Here is a 25,469-nt window from a genome sequence, read left to right on the forward strand (position 1 = left end):
ACTTACATAATCTACACTCTAACGGTACCATACCCACAGGGGCACCTTCCAACATCTACCCTGCTAAACTCATGGAACAGCTGGTCTTGTGCAGGCAGACAGCCTTCCCTCTCTGTGCAACCTCTCTTGAAAGCCAGTCAAGGTGCCTGATGAGTCCAACACTGCCACAGCAAGCCCCCTTGAAGAAACAACAGTTCACAGTAAGACTGCCCTAATATTTTTTGTCTCAAATCCCTCTTAGTTTTGAGAGATTAGGAGGAATTGTGTCGAAACAAGGTGTTTTTGCAGGGCTCTCTCCCTTTCCCTTTTCTTCACGCCAGTTTTAGAAACGGAAACAGCACTGAATTAGTCGTTCTTTCTGGCTGGACGATCTTCACAGATGGGTCATCAATTTTATCAGAGCACTCATTCTCTCTGGTCTTTCTGCCATCTTTGGCTCCAACGACCATGAACTGGTCCTCACGAGACTTTTGGTAAACCGGACTAGAGAATATAGCTCCGAAAAGGAAAGAACCTTTCCTTTCTGACTGCACCCAAATCACTTTTCTTCCCCATACAAATAAAGAGGTCAAACCTATAAAATTTGACGTTCCACAGCGTTCGGTATTCTCACCGTTAGTATTCAGTGGTGGGTATAGGCACGCTTCCATTTACACACACCCTGCATTCTATTGGGGCAGAATTCTACATCTATGCTGAGGAACCACATTTGATTTTTAAACCAGTCAAGCCTAAGAATTCCCTGCCCTATCAGAACCCCAATGAGTTCCTATCCTCTGTTCTTGCATCAATTAAAAAATGGATGCTTGCAATTTCATGAATTTAAAAACCAATAATACAGAACTTCTGATAACCAAGAATTCTCTAGCTAAGTGCGCATCCACATACAGCCTGCCTCCCATCCCCCGCACTCCCACCCAAGCGAAGCAGATCACAACTAAGGCATCTATTGTGATCTCAACTGTCACTGGAAACACAGATCTTCAAAGTTGCAACTTCCTACTTCTGGCAGATGAAACTACTCAATAAAACCCTTCCTTGTATCAATTGAGAGTATCATGTACATGTGGTATTAGTCATTAACTAAACTAACTTTATCTGAACTAGCCAGGCTGCCTCAACTTCTTCAAAATGTTTGGAGTTCAGTGACTAGATTAATCATGCATCCAAAAAATACGAGCATGTTACCCCAATAAATAGAAAACGTAACTGGCTTGCTGTCAATAAACAAGCATTTGCAATGCAACAGGTCTCGCAGCATTAAAGTTTGAGTTATTGGCATTGTATATAACAATGTGTTGCATGAAATTTTTAGCAAAGTCTATATAGCTGTATGACGATTATTTGCAAGCTGTTAGTTGTTGCTGAATAGTAAGCAATGTTGGCAATAACATTGACAGTTACTTTTGTAGTTATAAACATTTCTTGTTAGTATGTCTTCTGAGAGTCAACAATGTGCTTATTCTGTAGTTTGCAAATAAATATGTAAACATTGTCTATTTGTTTAGACAAAGTGTAATGTGTAAGATGTAATTTCTCTCAAAATGTGCATTTTTCCTCTATATGCTGATACTATTAAGTCATAGTAAACATTTAAGTTGCAAATTGCACATATTGTTAATTGGATTATTGTATATGCATAAATTATTAAGTAAAAAGAATAAATAACATTTCAAATTGCACACAGTTTAACTAAACATTTAAGTATAAATTGCACAGTTATGTCATGTAAAGATGTTCAAACATTAATTATTATTGTTAAACACTATGTTACTTAAAATTATTTGTGAAAACAAACAGTATTAAAGGCATTATATATGCTAAAAAAATTCTTTTTCTAAAAAAACAGCAATACTTAAGTAGTATTTTAAAGAAATAGTTATATATATGTAAACATTTGACTTATTATGTATGTATAACAATATCTTGTAGCTTGTATTATTTATTATGAGTTTTACAAATAGTTAGTTTACAGTTGGGAAGGTGCTCTTTATATATATTAAAAGTGTTTCTTGTAGATGCAAAAGAGAGAGAGTGTTAGCAAGAGTGAGAATGCGAAAGAGAAAGAGTGCGAGATAGAGACAGTGCAAGAGAGAAAGTATGAGAGAGACAGTGTGAGAGAGAGATTGTGAGAGAGAGTGTGAGTGTGAGAGAGAGAGTGTGTGAGTTATAACATGGAGAGAGAATGTGAGAGAGAGTGTGATAGAGAGAGTGTGATAGAGAGGGTGTGAGAGCTAAAGCGTGAAAGAGAGAGTGTGAGAGAGAGAGTGCCTTATGTGAGAGAGATAGAGTATGAGAAAGAGAGAGTGCGAGAAAGAGAGAGCGCGAGAAAGAGTGAATAAGAGAGAGAGTGAGTGCGAGAGAGAGAGTGAGTGAGTGCGAGAGAGAGAGTGAGTGCGAGAGAGAGTGAGTGCAAGAGACAGAGAGAGAGTACAAGAGAGAGAAAGAATGCCAAAGAAAGAGTGTAAGAGAGTTAGTGTGTGTGAGAAAGAGCAAGTGAAGTACTGAGCAGTGCATAGCAAGTTTGCAAAGGAGGCGTAAGAACTTATTGTGTTGCAAATATTTACTTAGGGTAAACAATGTAAACAAACTATCCCTAGCTGTTATTTTGATAAGTATATTACATAGTACTGCATAATACTGAATAATAGAATAATAGTAAAACAATCAATGTGAAAGTAGTTACATTTATTGACGGTACCTATTGCTAGTTGTTTATACATGTTTATAGATGCTTGTAGATAAAGTTTTTAAAATAAGTAAAGTTGTTAAACAATAACGTTTGTGACAGTGCCTTATGTGAGAGAGAGAGAGTATGAAAGAGAGAGAGAAAGAATGCGATAGAGAGTGCAAGAGAGAAAGTGCATGTGTGTGTGTGTGTGTGTGTAGGTGGGATCCAATGTAAAAGCCGCAATGTGCTAATGAGTAATGTGTAGTAGATGAAGCTAAGCATGTACAATAGTTAGCAATAGAAAACAGTATACTAAAAACTAATATGTTAAGGTGTTAAGATAAGCTTTAGACAAAGAGCTAGAGAGAGCAGTGTAAGAGATGTAGACTAATGATAGTTATGGCGCGCTAGTTATACAGTGTGAGAACTTAGAAGCATGTGTGTATGCATTAAGTGGCTGCATAGATATTATGAGTTAGGTGTAAGAAGCTTGTGGTGCATATCTATAGCGTTTTTCACACAAGACATCTTCATAGCTAGTGTGATGCACTAAAGAGATATGGCACTGTGAAAAGGTAGAGAGACACTTGTATCCACTAAGTGAGTGTGTGACGGAATGAAAACACAGATTTTTTTACTTGTACATTTTTAAATAATAACTGTACTGTTGCAGGACTGTGTTGCGTGTAGCATTGTGTGTTAGGTTATGTGTGTGTATCTTTCTGTTTGTAAAGAGCTGTGGCTTTAAGTGAGTGCGTGTGTGTTTCTGTTTACATGTGTGTGCAGCTTTTAATGTGTATATGTTGTGTGTATGCAGATTGTTATAATGTTAAAGAAAATGGCGGCTATAATGTTCTGTAACGCTAGGTAAGTTATCGAGTGTTGCTGTCTAGTTTATTTTTTGGTTTACGTGTATTTTTCACTTGACGTGTGCCGCAGCCAATAATATTGCTCCGTTGTATTACGTAACGTAACGTACCAATTGCCGGGCGTCTAAATTTTAGATTGTTAACCGCATTGCTTGTGAAAGGAGTGTCGTGTTTGCTGGGAGTTTCGCTTTGTTTGCGATGTAAGTTTTTTGTTGTTAAATATTAGTGTTGTAGCATGTATGTGTTGATGTTTTTGTTATATATAAATATCGTAATGTTTGTTTTCGTAAGCGAATATGAATGTTTTGTAAATGTTTTTTTCGCTACGTGCATATATGTTATATTGTGTATGTAATGTTTGTGTTTGTATTTATTGTGTGCTATTTATTGCAATATTATACTTATTTTTTAATGTGTTCGCTATTGTAACCTGCATACGTGATTGTATTTATAATGTATTCGTGAATATGTATGTATTATGTAATTGTAAATGTGTGTTGTTGTGATGCTATGTGTTATATGTTATGTGTTTTGCTGTAAATCTAATGTATTGTAGTACAAAAAGCGATGATACAGGATAGTTAATTGTGTAAGGGGATTGCTATTGTAGGAATTGTGGTACTAACGGTGACTATCAGTATGAAATGTAATATTTTGCATTTATGTCGACAACGAAAAAATGGCATTTAAATTAGCAAGGCAAGTTAAAAAGTAATGTTTTACAGTATCGTGACAGTTAGCCTGAGAGTTGGTGACTTTTTTTAAACGGTATTTGCATATGTGACGTGCTAATACTTATTATTGAGCATACGCAACTTTCTAACGTTATTTTTGTGTTTTGTATTTGCAATGTATTGAAATGCAAATTGAGTTTGTACACGTTGGCGGTGTTAATGCAAAGGTAGCTGTGTGTATAGTGTTGTACTTTAAGGCTACAAAAGTAAATATTGCTAAGCTGCTGTTATATCATTTTTTAAGTCACAATGTATTATAAAGGTGTTTTAAAAAAATGTTAATATGTAGTTGATATGTATATATAAAGTAACAGCGAGTAGTATTATGAATGCGTATGCAGACTGTAAGAAAATGTCCCGAAACGCGCTGCGTAGGTGTAGCCGCAATATATGTTATTACTGTAGCGTATTATAACCAAGCACTATTTAAGGTATTTATGCGTATGCATTTATATTAGAGAATATTTACAGAGCACTATTTACATTTGGCTTAAATTGTATGAATATTTTCTAAAGTGCACTTTGTAGGCTGTACGTCGCAGTACGTGAAATTTTCTATGTGCATGTAGGCAAAAATGCATGTGACATAACCTTTTGAAAAGGCGTGTACAGTGCACAAGCGTACAGGTGTGTAATAATACGTGTTATTACTTGCTATTGGTATAGTGTATATTCACGTAACACGAGTTTTTAAGAATGTGTTGTGCATGTATAATGCATCGCACACTCACGGTTTAAAGCATTTGTGCGTATGCATTTATCTCGGAGCATATTCTATGTACATTTGGGCTACATTGTATGCATATTTTTTAAAGTGCACTTTGTAGGCTGTACGGCGCAGTACGTTTAATTTCCTATCTGCATGTAGGCAAAAAATGCATGTGACATAATAATTATAAAAGGCGTGTACAATGCAGGAGTGTGTAACAATACGTGTTATTACTAGCTATTTTTATTGTGTATATTCACGTGACAGTAGTTTTTAGGAATGTTCTGTGCATGTATAATGCATTGCACACTAAGCAATAGATAGAGTAGCGCTGCAGGGGCTGTTACTAGGGGAGAAATAGTACCCAAGCCTCTTTAACATGCACATTGTTTTCTAAACGGCATTAAAGTGCTAGGATGAAGCTGTGTGTGTGCCCTACAATTGCTTGAGCCTAGGCTGCCCCACACAACCAGAAAAACGTAAAGCTGTTTTATTATTTAAATGTGTTTTGTGCGCATGCCCCTAATACTTTGCAATTATTCCAAGTGTACTCTACAGTTCTTGGCGCATAGGCTGGCACACACGACAAGGACAAGCTAAAGCTTTTGTATTATTTCAATGTGTTTTGCACGAATGTGCCTAATACTTTGCAATGCCGCTAGCTGCTAAAAACAGGACGGTGTTGCTTTTTGTACCCGTTCAATGCTGTTCACAGTATATCTCACGGTGTGAGCTGTTTCGAAGGAGTGAAATAAGCTAACATTGTTTGCAAGGCTTGTTTTTAGTATAACTGAAAAGCACTTGCTGGCGCCAGCGAGGCGCCACTTCATTCTAGCTACCAACAAAGCCTCTTTAACATGCACATCGTCTTTTAAACACCTATGAAGAAAAGCACTTGCTGGCGCCAGCGAGGCGCCACTTCATTCTAGCTACCAACAAAGCCTCTTTAACATGCACATCGTCTTTTAAACACCTATGAAGAAAAGCACTTGCTGGCGCCAGCGAGGCGCCACTTCATTCTAGCTACCAACAAAGCCTCTTTAACATGCACAGCGTCTTTTAAACACCTATGAAGTTATCGAAGTTATCGAGTAAGTATGTGTGTATGCCCTGAAGCTCTTTTAGCGTGTGGTGCCACACACGACAGGAGGGGCATATAGCTCTTTCATTGCAATAGACGTTGCGCACGTGTCCCTGATACTTTGCAATAGAGCCAGCTTGCTCCTCTCCAAAGCACCCAGCGACTTGACAAATATGCTTTTTTTAGCCGTCAAATGCTGTGCACATTTCAACAACGCTGTTTCCAAAAAAACTAACAAAATACATGTAGTCTTAAAATGCTGTTCCCTGTATATTTCACAGTGTAAGCTGTATACGCTGTTTTAAAGGAGGCAAATTAACAAACATTCTTTGCAGGGCTTGTTTTCGGTATAACTGAAAGGCAGTTGCTTTCACAGTGTAACCTGTATGCGCTGTTTCAAAGGAGGCAAATTTCCTAACATTCTTTGCAAGGCTTGTTTTCGGTATAACTCAAAGGCAGTTGCTGGCGCCAGCGAGGCACCACTTCATTGTAGTCACACGCTGTAAATCTTGCAAAGCCAGCTGGCCACGCACGAGTAAGAACACAACTGAAACCTAAAGGCTGATACAAACTAACAAGAACTGTTCACAATGGAAGCGCTCGTCGTAATCGGATTCAGCCATGCTGTCCACGGTCAGAGCTCACGCGCGCGACCTGATCCGATTCCTGAAGCTGAGCGAGCCCATCTCTTGTCTCCCTTAGCTCCTTGTAAGCAGAAAAGCCGACAATAGGCCTCGCTGCGACATCGCTTCACGATGCGTCGCAGGTGCGAGACCTAAAAATCACCTCACAGCTATGACAATTGTCAGTGTGCCATCAATCCAAATAAACATACATTTCATTAGAAGAAACTCCAAGGACACTAAGGCAGATGTACAACTACTGGGGATGTCCAATGTGTGACATCGGGCCAACCTCCTTTCTCAGCCTATATTTATACAATGCACACGGTCTGTGAGGAACCTAAACCCTCTTCTGACCCCACCTTCCAATCCCAAACTCAAGCTTTGACTTTCCAAAGTTAGGAAATTAAATGAGGCCCCTCAGAAACAAGACGGCGGTCCTTACCTGCAGCATATGCTCGAAGAGCTCCTTCCCGTGGCCGTGCCGCTGCAGCGACTCGTGGATGTAGAAGTCCAGCACACAGAGGGGCTCCTCCTCGTTGTGAGCTCCATGGCGGTCCTGCAACCACAAGGCAACCGTTTAAAACACACTGGAAGCAACTGGATGATCCGACACATCCAGAAACCACACTGAAAGAAGAAAAGTGGGAGGGACACAGCTGAGTGTGACAGGGCCGAAGCATAGACCTCCTGAGCAGAAGAGTAAGGTGTGATCAGATGAGCGAAAAGCTGGTATGGAGAATCAACTGAGAGAGAGAGACAGGACGGATTGATCAGCAGAGGCAGAGCACACAAACTCAACCAATGAACGAAAAGACCAGCATGAATCGATCCACTGAGTGAAAGAACCAGTAAGAACTGATCTGATGAGCAAGAAGGTGAGAAAGAATTATTCAGCAGAGTTGAAGGGCCATCAAGGACGATCAACTGAGTGAGAGGACAGCTGGGTTTGAGCAGCTGAGTGGGAGGGTCAGTAAGGATATATCCATTGACCGGGAGGGCCAGAAGGGTTTGATCAGCTGAGCAGGAAGGACTATATGAAAAGATCAAAGTGATACCAAAGGGGATGATGGACGGAGCGTATGAGCAAATCAAACACTCACCCCCATTCACAGATCTGGGTTTAATCCATCATCATTCTTTAGCTCACTCCACCACCCCAGTTCAGACATGGCCATATGCAAATCCGTCTGACCCTGTGCCTCATGGGAACAGTCCAGTCCGAACTGCCAAGCCATGTCTTCCCTGGACCGGAATCAAGCATCCTGGGACCGGTTTCTGGCTATCAGCCGTCATCAGCCAGGATAGCTTGACTCCAGTGGCGTAGTGAGCACGGGACCAACGTCTGGTGAATGGGTTCCGCAAGTAAGAAAGCCTCAGCCCTGAGGAAGTCGTGGGTTCACACCCCATAACGACAAAACGTGTTGGCATAAGGGAGTGGAAGAACACTTTGCCAAGGATAGCAAGCAACGACGAGTTCAAACCTGGCTCAAATACATGGACTTGGAGACCAACAGCACCTCAAGGAACACACAGCCACGAAATCGAAGGTAGCTCGGTACCGGCACCCTCTACTAAAGAACGTGACCCGGCTACTTTGAAAAAGAGACTTCAGAACTGCTGTTCAAGCTCTCCTAGTCTCCCATCTGGATGGTGCCAATGCATGGCTCCATGTCCTTGAGGACGCCAAACTGACCGCTATAGGGGCAACCTAAATACAAGGCACGTCTCCCCAAGGGCATGAAACAATATGGTCACATCCCCTGCACCCTGAACTCCAGTGGCCCCCCTAGGAGCATCCTACAGACGCAGCACGTCTTACCCAGGGACTGAAACAATATGGCCACATCCCCTGCACCCTGGCTGAACTCCGCTGGTCCATCCTAGGGGCACCCTACAGACACAGCACGTCTCACCCAGGGCCTGAAGAAATATGGCCACGCCACCTGCACCCTGACAGAACACCACTGCCCCTCTAGACACAGCACGTCTCCCCCAGGGCCTGAAGAAATATGGCCACGCCACCTGCACCCTGACAGAACACCACTGCCCCCCTAGACACAGCACGTCTCCCCCAGGGCCTGAAGAAATATGGCCACGCCACCTGCACCCTGACAGAACACCACTGCCCCCCTAGACACAGCACGTCTCCCGCAGGGCATGAAGAAATATGGCCACGCCACCTGCACCCTGACAGAACACCACTGCCCCCCTAGACACAGCACGTCACCCCCAGGGCCTGAAGAAATATGGCCACGCCACCTGCACCCTGACAGAACACCACTGCCCCCCTAGACACAGCACGTCACCCCCAGGGCCTGAAGAAATATGGCCACGCCACCTGCACACTGACAGAACACTGCTGCCCCCTAGGGGCACCCTACAGACACAGCACGTCACCCCCAGGGCATGAAGAAATATGGCCACGCCACCTGCACACTGACAGAACTCCACTGCCCCCTAGGGGCATCCTACAGACACAGCACGTCTCACCCAGGGCCTGAAGAAATATGGCCACGCCACCTGCACACTGACAGAACTCCACTGGCTCTCCTTGTCTGCCAGCACCATGTTAAAATCCACTGCAGCAAAGAAATGATAACCAGCACCCTTGCCAAATTGGCCGAGAAGCTCACCATCTATGGTGGCTCTCGGCACATGCACAGCCAGGACAAAGAAATGTAAAAGATGAAAAATACAGGTCAACAAACCTTCTCCATCGATGCGCCCATGATTGGGAGACATCCCTGTATTCATCCAACCCGCCCTAACCCGGCTACAACAGAAATGAGTTGGATATTTTGTTTTGTGCTAAAGAAGGGACATTTCTTTTTTCAAAAGATCCGCAGGACCGAGTGTGTTCTCTTTAAATGCTGTAATTTTCACTATGCTCCTAAGTGAATTCAAGTTCTCTAGAAAGGTTCCAGGTTAACTAACCAAGACACATTATGACATTTTCCTTTTCAATCACTGAGCTGGCATTGCCAGGTTCACATTACTTAAATAGTTTTCCTGACTGTCCTCAAGCTTGCAATTGATCTCATGATCATGACGGATCAGTTCATTCATGTGTCACCTGGTGTTTAACTGATGTTTCTTTACGGACACTGGGCAGTCAATAATGCCAGTTTATTTGACTAGGTGTAGCTAGAGACGTCTGCTAAGAGGTGCGATGAATGTTTAATGAGTACAGGCTCTGAGTAAACAACCAAGTAATCTCGTGTTCAGGAAGAACTTGAACAAGCTGTGGTTCAATAAACCTTCTGGAGGTGCCAAGAAGCCCCACACTCTTCTTTGGGTCCAGGCGCTTGGCCTTCAACGCCTAACTAGAAACAGAAGCTCTGGGGTAGGGGCCTCCTATCCTTTCTGTAATAAGAGCTGCTTATGTTGCCTGAAGACCACCCCGGGGTGCTAATATCACCTGAGTTGTAATAGTGTCCACATCAGACAAGATTACACTATTGGCTGTCCTCGCCAGCATTACCAGCGGTGACCACCTCCAATCACCAGGCGCAACTGCCTGCAGTAATGTAACAAAAGACTTTGTCCACGTGTACTACGTAACAGCCGTAGTTGCAATGTCCTAGGCAGCAAGGTAATAAGTTAGTTATTAGTAAAAAAAAACGTTTCCCAAACATCACATGATTTATCACTGAAATATCAACTTTAAATACATTTGAGAAATTCAAAAATTCTTCTCGAAACATCAGCATACCAGTTCTAAAAATGCATCCATTTTTATTTCATAGACAGGCTTTTCAATTTTGGTACAAATATATATATATTAAAGCAAGCTAAAGCTTCTACTTTAATAGGAGAGATACTTATAGGTAGCTGGAGAGCTGTGAGTAGCTCCTGAGCTATTTGTCTTAGAATCCTCCCACGCAGAGCTGAGGATACCAGCTTTCACACTGAAAAGCTTTCAGCCACCCATAAACAAGCACAAAATGCCCACTAATGCGGTGTTCTAACCCAGTCGGCGAGCCACACGTCCAAAAGTCATGAACACTTAAATCTTCGAGAGCTTTCTTTAGTTGTTCAGGTCTAGTATCATCTGCTTCAGCCAGACAACCCATCGAAACTGTCCTGACGCTTCCTATAGCCAGCTGCCTGCCAGGCCAAGAGGAGACAGATTAACTCGAATTATCTAAATTTCGTCAAACTTACCAGCACAAAGAGCTTCTTATAGCCAACCTTAAGGAAGCCCATCACAGTACTTTTCCCACAACTGGAAGACAAGAAAAACAGAGGTTACTGTTTGAGGGAACAGAGGTGCAAAACATGGGCTAACACGGATAGAAGATGGCAAAGAGCGTAAGCTTCACGGGGAATACACAGGGAATGAGCCTTTCACTGGACAAGGGAGGGAAGAAGCCAAGGATGTGATTGAGATTTAAAAGGAAAGAGGGTGAACATGCAGGGAGGGAGGGCATCGGATATCTGTAGAAGGAAAGGAGGGACAAGAAAGGAAGAAGCACAGCCATGTAGAGAAGGAGATAGACAAGACATGAAATCTTCTAAAGAGGAAAGGAAGGAGCCAAGACATGGACCGTGGCAGGAAAAGGAGGAGCCAAGACATGGAGCGTGGCAGGAAAAGGAGGAGCCAAGACATGGGCCGTGGCAGGAAAAGGAGGAGCCAAAACATGGACCGTGGCAGGAAAAGGAGGAGCCAAGACACAGACTGTGGCAGGAAAAGGAGGAGCCAAGACCCAGACTGTGGCAGGAAAAGGAGGAGCCAAGACACAGACTGTGGCAGGAAAAGGAGGAGCCAAGACCCAGAGCTTGGCAGGAAAAGGAGGAGCCAAGACATGGACCGTGGAAAAAAAGGAGGAGCCAAAACACAAACCGTGGCAGGAAAAGGAGGAGCCAAGACACGGAGCTTGGCAGGAAAAGGAGGATCCAAGACACAAACCATCGCAGGAAAAAGAGGAGCCAAGACATGGACTGTGTCAGGAAAAGGAGGATCCAAGACATGGACTGTGTCAGGAAAAGGAGGAGCCTAGATACAAACCGTCGCAGGAAAACGAGGAGCAAAGACATGGACCGTGGAAAGAAAAGGAGGAGCCAAGACATGGACCGTGGAGGAAAAAGAGGAGCCAAGACATGGACTGTGGCAGGAAAAGGAGGAGCCAAGACACAAACCGTGGCAGGAAAAGGAGGAGCCAAGACACAGAGCTTGACAGGAAAAGGAGGAGCCAAGACACAAACAGTCGCAGGAAAATGAGGAACCAAGACATGGACTGTGGCAGGAAAAGGAGGAGCCAAGACATGCACCGTGGCAGGAAAAGGAGGAGCCAAGACATGGACTGTGGCAGGAAAAAGAGGAGCCAAGACATGGACGACAGCGGGAAAAGTAGGAGCCAAGACACAGAGCTTGGCAGGAAAAGGAGGAGCCAAGACACGGACCGTGGCAGGAAAAGGAGGATCCAAGACATGGACCATGGTAGGAAAACGAGGAACCAAGACACAGACTGTGGCAGGAAAAGTAGGAGCCAAGACACAGAGCTTGGCAGGAAAAGGAGGAGCCAAGACACAAACCGTCGCAGGAAAACGAGGAGCCAAGACATGGACTGTGGCAGGAAAAGGAAGAGCCATGACACTGTGGCAGGAAAAGAAGGAGCCAAGACATGGACTGTGGCAGGAAAAGGAGGAGCCAAGTCATGGACTGTGGAGGAAAAGGAGGAGCCAAGACATGGATCTTGGAGGAAAAGGAGGAGCCAAGACATGGACCGTGGCAGGAAAAGGAGGAGGCAAGACACAGACTGTGGCAGGAAAAGGAGGAGCCAAGACACAGAGCTTGGCAGGAAAAGGAGGAGCCAAAACACAAGCCGTCGCAGGAAAACGAGGAGCCAAGACATGGACTGTGGCAGGAAAAGGAGGAGCCAAGACACACATTGTGGCAGGAAAAGGAGGAGCCAAGACACAGAGCTTGGCAGGAAAAGGAGGAGCCAAGACAATGACCGTGGTAGGAAAAGGAGGAGCCAAGACATGGACCGTGGAGGAAAAGGAGGAGCCAAGACATGGACCGTGGCAGGAAAAGGAGGAGCCAAGACATGGACCGTGGCAGGAAAAGGAGGAGCCAAGACACAGACTGTGGCAGGAAAAGGAGGAGCCAAGACCCAGAGCTTGGCAGGAAAAGGAGGAGCCAAGACACAAACCGTCGCAGGAAAACGAGGAGCCAAGACACGGAGCTTGGCAGGAAAAGGAGGAGCCAAGACACAAACTGTCGCAGGAAAACGAGGAGCCAAGACATGGACTGTGGCAGGAAAACGAGGAGCAAAGACATGAGCCGTGGATAGAAAAGGAGGAGCCAAGACATGGACCGTGGAGGAAAAGGAGGAGCCAAGACATGGACTGTAGAGGAAAAGGAGGAGCCAAGACACAAACCGTCGCAGGAAAACAAGGAGCCAAGACATGGACTGTGGCAGGAAAAGGAGGAGCCAAGACATGGACGGTGGAGGAAAAGGAGGAGCCAAGACACAAACCGTGGCAGGAAAAGGAGGAGCCAAGACACAGAGCTTGACAGGAAAAGCCAAGACACAAACCGTCGCAGGAAAACAAGGAGCTAAGACATGGACTGTGGCAGGAAAAGGAGGAGCCAAGACATGGACCGTGGAGGAAAAGGAGAAACCAAGACACAAACTGTGGCAGGAAAAGGAGGAGCCAAGACACAGAGCTTGGCAGGAAATGGAGGAGCCAAGAAACAAACCGTCGCTGAAAAACGAGGAGCCAAGACACGGAGCTTGGCAGGAAAAGGAGGAGCCAAGACACAAACCGTCGCAGGAAAAAGAGGAGCCAAGACATGGACTGTGGCAGGAAAAGGAGGAGCCAAGACACAAACCGTGGCAGGAAAAGGAGGAGCCAAGACACAGAGCTTGACAGGAAAAGGAGGAGCCAAGACACAAACAGTCGCAGGAAAACGAGGAGCCAAGACATGGACTGTGGCAGGAAAAGGAGGAGCCAAGACATGGACCGTGGAGGAAAAGGAGGAGCCAAGACACAAACCGTGGCAGGAAAAGGAGGAGCCAAGACACAGAGCTTGACAGGAAAAGCCAAGACACAAACCGTCGCAGGAAAACAAGGAGCCAAGACATGGACTGTGGCAGGAAAAGGAGGCGCCAAGACATGGACCGTGGAGGAAAAGGAGGAACCAAGACACAAACTGTGGCAGGAAAAGGAGGAGCCAAGACACAGAGCTTGGCAGGAAATGGAGGAGCCAAGAAACAAACCGTCACTGAAAAACGAGGAGCCAAGACACAGAGCTTGGCAGGAAAAGGAGGAGCCAAGACACAAACCGTCGCAGGAAAAAGAGGAGCCAAGACATGGACTGTGGCAGGAAAAGGAGGAGCTAAGACACAAACTGTGGCAGGAGAAGGAGGAGCCAAGACACAGAGCTTGGCAAGAAAAGGAGGAGCCAAGACACAAACCGTCGCAGGAAAACGAGGAGCCAAGACACGGAGCTTGGCAGGAAAAGGAGGAGCCAAGACACAAACAGTCGCAGGAAAACGAGGAACCAAGACATGGACTGTGGCAGGAAAAGGAGGAGCCAAGACATGCACCGTGGCAGGAAAAGGAGAAGCCAAGACATGGACTGTGGCAGGAAAAAGAGGAGCCAAGACATGGACGACAGCGGGAAAAGGAGGAGCCAAGACACAGAGCTTGGCAGGAAAAGGAGGAGCCAAGACACGGACCGTGGCAGGAAAAAGAGGATCCAAGACATGGACCATGGTAGGAAAACGAGGAACCAAGACACAGACTGTGGCAGGAAAAGGAGGAGCCAAGACACAGAGCTTGGCAGGAAAAGGAGGAGCCAAGACACAAACCGTCGCAGGAAAACGAGGAGCCAAGACACAAACCCTCGCAGGAAAACGAGGAGCCAAGACATGGACTGTGGCAGGAAAAGGAAGAGCCATGACATGGACTGTGGCAGGAAAAGAAGGAGCCAAGACATGGACTGTGGCAGGAAAAGGAGGAGCCAAGTCATGGACTGTGGAGGAAAAGGAGGAGCCAAGACATGGATCGTGGAGGAAAAGGAGGAGCCAAGACATGGACCGTGGTAGGAAAAGGAGGAGCCAAGACATGGACCGTGGAGGAAAAGGAGGAGCCAAGACATGGACCGTGGCAGGAAAAGGAGGAGGCAAGACACAGACTGTGGCAGGAAAAGGAGGAGCCAAGACACAGAGCTTGGCAGGAAAAGGAGGAGCCAAAACACAAACCGTCTGTCGCAGGAAAACGAGGAGCCAAGACATGGACTGTGGCAGGAAAAGGAGGAGCCAAGACACACATTGTGGCAGGAAAAGGAGGAGCCAAGACACAGAGCTTGGCAGGAAAAGGAGGAGCCAAGACATGGACCGTGGTAGGAAAAGGAGGAGCCAAGACATGGACCATGGAGGAAAAGGAGGAGCCAAGACATGGACCGTGGCAGGAAAATGAGGAGCCAAGACACAGACTGTGGCAGGAAAAAGGAGGAGCCAAGACACAGACTGTGGCAGGAAAAGGAGGAGCCAAGACCCAGAGCTTGGCAGGAAAAGGAGGAGCCAAGACACAAACCGTCGCAGGAAAACGAGGAGCCAAGACACGGAGCTTGGCAGGAAAAGGAGGAGCCAAGACACAAACTGTCGCAGGAAAACGAGGAGCCAAGACTTGGACTGTGGCAGGAAAACGAGGAGCAAAGACATGGACCGTGGAAAGAAAAGGAGGAGCCAAGACATGGACCGTGGAGGAAAAGGAGGAGCCAAGACATGGACCGTAGAGGAAAAGGAGGAGCCAAGACACAAACTGTCGCAGGAAAACAAGGAGCCAAGACATGGACTGTGGCAGGAAAAGGAGGAGCCAAGACATGGACCGTGGAGGAAAAGGAGGAGCCAAGACACAAACCGTGGCAGGAAAAGGAGGAGCCAAGACACACAGCTTGACAGGAAAAGCCAAGACACAAACCGTCGCAGGAAAACAAGGAGCCAAGACATGGACTGTGGCAGGAAAAGGAGGAGCCAAGACATGGACCGTGGAGGAAAAGGAGGAACCAAGACACAGAGCTTGGCAGGAAATGGAGGAGCCAAGAAACAAACCGTCGCTGAAAAACGAGGAGCCAAGACACGGAGCTTGGCAGGAAAAGGAGGAGCCAAGACACAAACCGTCGCAGGAAAAAGAGGAGCCAAGACATGGACTGTGGCAGGAAAAGGAGGAGCCAAGACACAAACCGTGGCAGGAAAAGGAGGAGCCAAGACACAGAGCTTGACAGGAAAAGGAGGAGCCAAGACACAAACAGTCGCAGGAAAACGAGGAGCCAAGACATGGAGCTTGGCAGGAAAAGGAGGAGCCAAGACACAGAGCTTGGCAGGAAAAGCCAAGACACAAACCGTCGCAGGAAAACAAGGAGCCAAGACATGGACTGTGGCAGGAAAAGGAGGAGCCAAGACATGGACCGTGGAGTCAAAGGAGGAACCAAGACACAAACTGTGGCAGGAAAAGGAGGAGCCAAGACACAGAGCTTGGCAGGAAATGGAGGACCCAAGAAACAAACCGTCGCTGAAAAACGATGAGCCAAGACACGGAGCTCGGCAGGAAAAGGAGGAGCCAAGACACAAACCGTCGCAGGAAAAAGAGGAGCCAAGACATGGACTGTGGCAGGAAAAGGAGGAGCTAAGACACAAACTGTGGCAGGAAAAGGAGGAGCCAAGACACAGAGCTTGGCAAGAAAAGGAGGAGCCAAGACACAAACCGTCGCAGGAAAACGAGGAGCCAAGACACGGAGCTTGGCAGGAAAAGGAGGAGCCAAGACACAAACAGTCGCAGGAAAACGAGGAACCAAGACATGGACTGTGACAGGAAAAGGAGGAGCTAAGACATGCACCGTGGCAGGAAAAGGAGGAGCCAAGACATGGACTGTGGCAGGAAAAAGAGGAGCCAAGACATGGACGACAGCGGGAAAAGGAGGAGCCAAGACACAGAGCTTGGCAGGAAAAGGAGGAGCCAAGACACGGACCTTGGCAGGAAAAGGAGGATCCAAGACATGGACCATGGTAGGAAAACGAGGAACCAAGACACAGACTGTGGCAGGAAAAGGAGGAAACAAGACACAGAGCTTGGCAGGAAAAGGAGGAGTCAAGACACAAACCGTCGCAGGAAAACGAGGAGCCAAGACACGGAGCTTGGCAGGAAAAGGAGGAGCCAAGACACAAACCGTTGCAGGAAAACGAGGAGCCAAGACATGGACTGTGGCAGGAAAGGAAGAGCCATGACATGGACTGTGGCAGGAAAAGAAGGAGCCAAGACATGGACTGTGGCAGGAAAAGGAGGAGCCAAGTCATGGACTGTGGAGGAAAAGGAGGAGCCTAGACATGGATTGTGGAGGAAAAGGAGGAGCCAAGACATGGACCGTGGCAGGAAAAGGAGGAGGCAAGACACAGACTGTGGCAGGAAAAGGAGGAGCCAAGACACAGAGCTTGGCAGGAAAAGGAGGAGCCAAGACACAAACCGTCGCAGGAAAACGAGGAGCCAAGACATGGACTGTGGCAGGAAAAGGAGGAGCCAAGACACACATTGTGGCAGGAAAAGGAGGAGCCAAGACACAGAGCTTGGCAGGAAAAGGAGGAGCCAAGACATGGACTGTGGTAGGGAAAGCAGGAGCCAAGACATGGACCGTGGAGGAAAAGGAGGAGCCAAGACATGGACCGTGGCAGGAAAAGGAGGAGCCAAGACATGGACCGTGGCAGGAAAAGGAGGAGCCAAGACACAGACTGTGGCAGGAAAAGGAGTGGCCAAGACATGGACCGTGGCAGGAAAAGGAGGAGCCAAGACATGGACCGTGGCAGGAAAAGGAGGAGCCAAGACACAGACTGTGGCAGGAAAAGGAGTGGCCAAGACACAGAGCTTGGCAGGAAATGGAGGAGCCAAGAAACAAACCGTCGCTGAAAAACGAGGAGCCAAGACACGGAGCTTGGCAGGAAAAGGAGGAGCCAAGACACAAACCGTCGCAGGAAAAAGAGGAGCCAAGACATGGACTGTGGCAGGAAAAGGAGGAGCCAAGACACAAACCGTGGCAGGAAAAGGAGGAGCCAAGACACAGAGCTTGACAGGAAAAGGAGGAGCCAAGACACAAACAGTCGCAGGAAAACGAGGAGCCAAGACATGGACTGTGGCAGGAAAAGGAGGAGCCAAGACATGGACCGTGGAGGAAAAGGAGGAGCCAAGACACAAACCGTGGCAGGAAAAGGAGGAGCCAAGACACAGAGCTTGGCAGGAAAAGCCAAGACACAAACCGTCGCAGGAAAACAAGGAGCCAAGACATGGACTGTGGCAGGAAAAGGAGGAGCCAAGACATGGACCGTGGAGGAAAAGGAGGAACCAAGACACAAACTGTGGCAGGAAAAGGAGGAGCCAAGACACAGAGCTTGGCAGGAAATGGAGGACCCAAGAAACAAACCGTCGCTGAAAAACGATGAGCCAAGACACGGAGCTTGGCAGGAAAAGGAGGAGCCAAGACACAAACCGTCGCAGGAAAAAGAGGAGCCAAGACATGGACTGTGGCAGGAAAAGGAGGAGCTAAGACACAAACTGTGGCAGGAAAAGGAGGAGCCAAGACACAGAGCTTGGCAAGAAAAGGAGGAGCCAAGACACAAACCGTCGCAGGAAAACGAGGAGCCAAGACACGGAGCTTGGCAGGAAAAGGAGGAGCCAAGACACAAACAGTCGCAGGAAAACGAGGAACCAAGACATGGACTGTGACAGGAAAAGGAGGAGCTAAGACATGCACCGTGGCAGGAAAAGGAGGAGCCAAGACATGGACTGTGGCAGGAAAAAGAGGAGCCAAGACATGGACGACAGCGGGAAAAGGAGGAGCCAAGACACAGAGCTTGGCAGGAAAAGGAGGAGCCAAGACACGGACCTTGGCAGGAAAAGGAGGATCCAAGACATGGACCATGGTAGGAAAACGAGGAACCAAGACACAGACTGTGGCAGGAAAAGGAGGAAACAAGACACAGAGCTTGGCAGGAAAAGGAGGAGTCAAGACACAAACCGTCGCAGGAAAACGAGGAGCCAAGACACGGAGCTTGGCAGGAAAAGGAGGAGCCAAGACACAAACCGTTGCAGGAAAACGAGGAGCCAAGACATGGACTGTGGCAGGAAAGGAAGAGCCATGACATGGACTGTGGCAGGAAAAGAAGGAGCCAAGACATGGACTGTGGCAGGAAAAGGAGGAGCCAAGTCATGGACTGTGGAGGAAAAGGAGGAGCCTAGACATGGATTGTGGAGGAAAAGGAGGAGCCAAGACATGGACCGTGGCAGGAAAAGGAGGAGGCAAGACACAGACTGTGGCAGGAAAAGGAGGAGCCAAGACACAGAGCTTGGCAGGAAAAGGAGGAGCCAAGACACAAACCGTCGCAGGAAAACGAGGAGCCAAGACATGGACTGTGGCAGGAAAAGGAGGAGCCAAGACACACATTGTGGCAGGAAAAGGAGGAGCCAAGACACAGAGCTTGGCAGGAAAAGGAGGAGCCAAGACATGGACTGTGGTAGGGAAAGGAGGAGCCAAGACAAGGACCGTGGAGGAAAAGGAGGAGCCAAGACATGGACCGTGGCAGGAAAAGGAGGAGCCAAGACATGGACCGTGGCAGGAAAAGGAGGAGCCAAGACACAGACTGTGGCAGGAAAAGGAGGAGCCAAGACACAGACTGTGGCAGGAAAAGGAGTGGCCAAGACCCAGAGCTTGGCAGGAAAAGGAGGAGCCAAGACACAAACCGTCGCAGGAAAACGAGGAGCCAAGACACGGAGCTTGGCAGGAAAAGGAGGAGCCAAGACACAAACTGTCGCAGGAAAACGAGGAGCCAAGACATGGACTGTGGCAGGAAAAGGAGGAGCCAAGACATGGACCGTGGAGGAAAAGGAGGAGCCAAGACACAAACCGTTGCAGGAAAATGAGGAGCCAAGACATGGACTGTGGCAGGAAAAGGAGGAGCCAAGACATGGACCATGGCAGGTAAAGGAGGAGCCAAGACATGGACCGTGGAGGAAGAGGAGGAGCCAAGACATGGACCGTGGCAGGAAAAGGAGGAGCCAAGACATGGACCGTGGAGGAAAAGGAGGAGCCAAGTCATGGACCGTGGCAGGAAAAGGAGGAGCCAAGACTTGGACCATGGAGGAAAAGGTGGAGCCAAGGCATGGACCATGGAGGAAAAGGTGGAGCCAAGGCATGGATGGTGGCAGGAAAAAGAGGAGCCAAGACATGGACCGTGGAGGAAAAGGAGGAGCCAAGACATGGACCGTGGAGGAAAAGGAGGAGCCAAGACATGGACCGAGGAGGAAAAGGAGGAGCCAAAATATGGACCGAGGAGGAAAAGGAGGAGCCAAAATATGGACCGTGGAGGAAAAGGACGAGCCAAGATATGGACCGTGGAGGAAAAGGAGGAGCCAAGACATGGACCATGGAGGAAAAGGAGGAGCCATGACATGGACCGTGGAGGAAAAGGAGGAGCCAAGACATGGACCGTGGAGGAAAAGGAGGAGCCAAGACATGGACCGTGGCAGGAAAAGCAGGAGCCAAGACATGGACCATTGAGGAAAAGGAGGAGCCAAGACATGGACCGTGGAGGAAAAGGAGGAGCCAAGACATGGACCGTGGCAGGAAAAGCAGGAGCCAAGACATGGACCGTGGAGGAAAAGGAGGAGCCAAAACATGGACCGTGGAGGAAAAGGAGGAGCCAAGACATGGACCGTGGAGGAAAAGGAGGAGCCAAGACATGGACCGCTGAGGAAAAGGTGGAGCCAAGGCATGGACCATGGAGGAAAAGGAGGAGCCAAGACATGGACCGTGGAGGAAAAGGAGGAGCCAAGACATGGACCGTGGAGGAAAAGGAGGAGCCAAGACATGGACCGTGGAGGAAAAGGAGGAGCCAAGCCATGGATCGCGGAGGAAAAGGAGGAGCCAAGCCATGGACCATGGAGGAAAAGGAGGAGCCAAGACATAGACCGTGGCAAGAAAAGGAGGAACCATGACATGGACCGTGGAGGAAAAGGAGGAGCCAAGACATGGACTGTGGAGGAAAAGGAGGAGCCAAGACATGGACCGTGGAGGAAAAGGAGGAGCCAAGACATGCAGGAAGGCAACCTGGAGATACACAAAGGTATATTTATGGTTTATGTTTTACCTATTTTTAGAGTAAACTAAAACCTGAGTCTAACCTTCTGGCAAGAAAGGAAGGAACCTAGAAAGAATCTGTACATGCACTAGGGCAAGGGGTGAAGCAGCCTGGACTTGTACACAAGGCATGAATGAAAGAAACCAGGACAAGGGCACTGGCGGTGAGGAAAGGAGCCCAGGCATTGAGAGGATGGAGGAAAGGATCCTGGACGCACTGCAGTCGCCTGGAGGTCCACTGAGATAGGGAGGCAAAGCAAGAGGGAAGGCGACTAGCCGTGCAAGATGCATGGAGGGAAGGAACAAAACTTTCCTTCAGGTCATTAAAGGAAGGGGTAACATTTTTTACAAAGGGGAACCAGGTGACATTAAGGGGGGACTCATGCAAAAATTACAAGAGGAAAAACCAGGAACTTCCCCATTAATGAAAAGGGTGAAGAAGCAATTCTTATAGGCCAGGGAGTGGATTGCAGGATCGAGAATATGAAGGAGGACACTTGATTGTGGGGTTCTTACTTTTGAGGGGTGCAGTCCTTGAGGATGTAGAGATGATGCTTGCTTGATTGCATCTTGGCTGTGCTGGTGATCGGAGCCGGCAAATGCTGAGCCTGCAAACAAGAGGGAAAGTGTTAGAAAATACGAGTAAAAACCAAACGCCGCAGAAAAGGGCACATTCTTTAAAGGTTGGGGTGTGGGGCGTAGGGGTACAGCCCCCAATGCTGGTTGCAGGTGTCTAACAGGATAAAGGATCAAGTAACAGGTGGATGATTCCTTCATTTAGTATTAAAGTAGCGGGGCTAGTCTCACCACATCAGGTTGAAGAGGTGGCTGTTTAGGGCCCCCCTGAATTGGATGAAGTCATTTTCGAGTCTAAGGAATATGTCCCACAAGGAGCCCTGTCTGTCAAGAGATCAACGTCTACATTTCGTGGATGGCTGTATTGAGATTTGTTCTTGGTTGAAAGACCCTACTCTTCAGGTTGGAGGGTAAAAGACAAACAACCTATCAAGGCCCAGATTACAAATGTATTCAATGCAAAGTAAAAGCGGCCACTGAGTCTCAGGCTAATCCATTGGTAGGGAGCTGGCCTTTTAAAGCTGATCAGCAGGAAGCAAAGAGTTTAGAGCACAGAGTTGAAAATGATGAATAAAGTTTAGCACATTTTCAAAGCAATATGTGAAAGTTAAAGTTATATTCAGGCATGCTTCCATAAAGTATGATCCTCACAGTTATGTTCAGCTAATATTTACAATGAATGAGAACTGGTGTGTAGGAACTAGCAGTTCTAGAGCCCTGAAGGTGACCATGCAAAAGAATGTTATGTTTTCATGAGCTCCAGTCGGATGGGGGTAGACATCTGTTTGGAATGCGAAGGAAGAGGAAACTTGACTCATGATCAATATCGTTAGCATTTGTTACTCAAGGCACCTTGATTAGGCCCCTTCTGTTTAAAACAAAAACACATTCTGCTTCAAAGGAATGCACAGAAAAAGGTGCCGGTTTGTATATATATCAATTACTTTGTATGTGCACTCATTTTGAACAAGCATTTGCAATGCAATAGGTCTCGTATTAGGAAAGTTATAACTATTGGTCTTGTAAATGACCAATTTTTTATTTATGTGTTGGTTTTGAAAATAGCGAAATTAATAGCTTTGTCATTTACAATGCCAATACTTTTAACTTTTGCAAATGTGACACCTATAGCATTTGTAATGCAACATGTTTTGTATTTACGTGACTTAGATGTATTGATATTACAAATAACAATGGCTTTTATTATTTTTAATAATGAATACTTAAATAAAAGTTATTGTAATTTATAATGGCATTAGCTTAAACTTTTGTAAATTACTTTTGTGAAGATTATGTTCAGTGTATTTTATTGTGAGCAAAATCCAAGAACAGAAGTGAAATATTAACATCTTTTTGTGACATCTGTAATAAAGCTTGAAACATTGAGAGAACACATTTGAAGCAGTTGTTGTTGAATGGTTACGCAAATTGATGCTGTGGTGGCGCTGTGTGATGCTGTGGCATTCAGTGATCCTGTGGTAGCGCATAGTGATGTTGTGGTGCCCCTGAGTGAATCTGTGGTGGTGCGATAGATAAATAGAGTGAGTGCGATGCGATGGATAGATAGATAGAGTGAGTGAGTGCGATGGATAGATAGATAGAGTGCGTGAGTGAGTGAGAGAGATAGAGGAAGGGGGATAGATAGATAGAGGGAGGGCGATAGATAGAAGGAGGGCGATAGAGTGAGGGCGATAGAGTGAGGGCGATAGATAGAGTGAGGGCGATAGATAGAGGGAGGGCGATAGATAGAGGGAGGGCGATAGAGGGAGGGCGATGGCGATAGATAGAGTGAGGGCGATAGATAGAGTGAGGGCGATAGATAGATAGAGGGCGGGCGATAGATAGATAGAGGGCGGGCGATAGATAGATAGAGGGCGAGCGATAGATAGATAGAGGGAGGGCGACAGATAGATAGAGGGAAGGCAATAGAGAGATAGAGGGAGGGTGACCGCTGCGCCTCTCACCAGGCCGGGTCACCCCCTTGCTCCTCCTGCCGCCTCCTGCTCCAGCCTGCCTTGCCAGCCTTGCCAGCCTGCCTAGCCGCATTTCCCGCCGCAGCAGACGCCCCCCTGGTCCCACGAGCGGCCCAGCCACTGCAGAGCCGGCCGCTCGCCCGTTCCCGCCGCTGCTCGCCCAGGCCCCGCCCACCACCGGCCCATTGGACGAGCCGCTCCCGCCGCCCAGCTGACCCGCCCTCACGTCCCCCTTCTTATGACGCCCCCAGAGCGACCGCGCAGCGGACGCGCGCAGCGGGAGCACCGAATGAGCGCCGAAGGTGCGCCAAAGGTAAGCCCGTCTACGCCCGTCCGCGCCTGGACCGCGCCCAGCGCCAGGACCCCTGGCCCCCACCGCCGGAAGCCGACTAGACGAACCTACGACTCCACTGAACTCAACGCTCTCAACACCGGCCGAACCCCGGGATGCTACCGAGCCACACCGAGACGCACCCACGGACCCTTCAGCTGCCACTCCTGCAAGTTCACCTGCGACCGGACCCACGCTACACCAGCACCCACCAAGCCGAACTCCAGCAGCACCCACCTGAAGTGCATCCTGCTCAACACCCGCTCCGTCCACAGACACGCCGTCGAGCTTTGGAACCTGCTCGACACCACAGACCCAGACGTCGCCTTCCTCACGGAAACTTGGATGAACGCCTCCTCAGCGCCCGACATCGCCATCGCCATCCCGGACGGCTACAAGATCATCCGGAGGGACCGCGTCAACCAGACAGGAGGAGGCATCGCCATCATCCACAGGAACACCATCCGCATCACGACCGACACCGACGACAACCTCGCACCCGCCGAACACCTGCACTTCCAGATCCACGTCAACCCCAAGACCACCCTCAGAGGCATCCTCATCTACAGACCCCCGGGACCACGCACACAATTCAGCGAGGACATCGCCGACTTCGTCAGCCCGCTCGCCCTCCCCTCAGCCGACTACATCCTCCTCGGAGACCTCAACTTCCACCTGGAGAACAACAACGACCGCAACACCACCACCCTGCTGGACAACCTCGCCAACCTCGGACTCAAGCAACTGGTGACCACCCCCACCCACTACGCCGGACACACACTCGACCCGATCTTCTCTTCCAGCAAGGACATCGCCTTCAGCCACGCCACGGGACTCCAATGGACGGACCACAGCTGCGTCCACTTCAGCTACAGAAGGACCACGCTCCACCATCACCAGCAACAGGCTCCCCGCAGAAGCTGGAACAAGATCACTGCAGACCAGCTCACTACTTCCCTGAGCAAGAACCCTCCCACCAGCACAACGAACCCCAGCCAAGCGGCCACCAACCTCACGAAATGGATCAGCGACTGCGCAGACGACCTCGCCCCTCTGAAGACCCAGCCGAGCAGACCCGGCAGCAAGAAAGCCCCATGGTTTAACGACGAACTCAAGAGCTCCAAGAAGAACTGCAGAGCACTCGAGAAAACCTGGCGCAGAGACCCAACACCGGACAACATGACTGCCCTCAAGCTCGCCACCCGAAAACACCACCAGCTGATCCGCGCCACCAAGAAAACCGCATTCAAGGAACGACTGGACAACAACGCACACAACAGCAAGGAACTCTTCAACATCGTGAAAGAGCTCTCCAACCCCAACGCCGGAAACAACGACATCACCCCTTCGCAAGACCTCTGCAACTCCCTCGCCTCCTACTTCCACAACAAGATCGCGGACATACACAACAGCTTCAGCACTCAACCAACGCACGCCACGACCGAACCACCGCCCCCCACCACCACCCTCCGCGCCTGGACCCCGATCAGCACCGAAGACACCATCCGCACGATGAACTCCATCCACTCCGGATCTCCGACCGACCCCTGCCCTCACCACGTCTTCAACAAGGCCGACGCTGTCATCGCACCCCACCTGCGGGACATCATCAACACCTCCTTCGACATCGCCACCTTCCCGGAGAGCTGGAAGCACGCCGAACTCAGCGCTCTACTCAAGAAACCATCAGCAGACCCTACCGACCTCAAGAACTACCGCCCCATCTCGCTGCTCCCGTTTCCGGCCAAAGTCATCGAGAAGACCG

The 25,469-nt window shown here is 48.3% G+C and overlaps 1 protein-coding gene across 1 annotated transcript in view; it reads right to left on the minus strand.

The window, feature by feature from the left end:
• ATAT1 (alpha tubulin acetyltransferase 1) overlaps window positions 1–25,469 on the minus strand; it is a 182,460-nt gene that overhangs the window by 115,376 nt on the left and 41,615 nt on the right. The window contains exons 3-5 of the mRNA XM_078641706.1: window positions 21,341–21,432; window positions 10,855–10,915; window positions 7,133–7,246 (exon numbers count right to left, since the gene is read on the minus strand). Coding sequence (XP_078497832.1) covers window positions 7,133–7,246; window positions 10,855–10,915; window positions 21,341–21,432 — 267 coding nt within the window. The remainder of the gene's footprint in view (window positions 1–7,132; window positions 7,247–10,854; window positions 10,916–21,340; window positions 21,433–25,469) is intronic.

Source organism: Lissotriton helveticus, chromosome 5_1, assembly GCF_964261635.1.
Source record: "Lissotriton helveticus chromosome 5_1, aLisHel1.1, whole genome shotgun sequence".
Classification (NCBI taxonomy): Eukaryota; Metazoa; Chordata; class Amphibia; order Caudata; family Salamandridae; genus Lissotriton; species Lissotriton helveticus.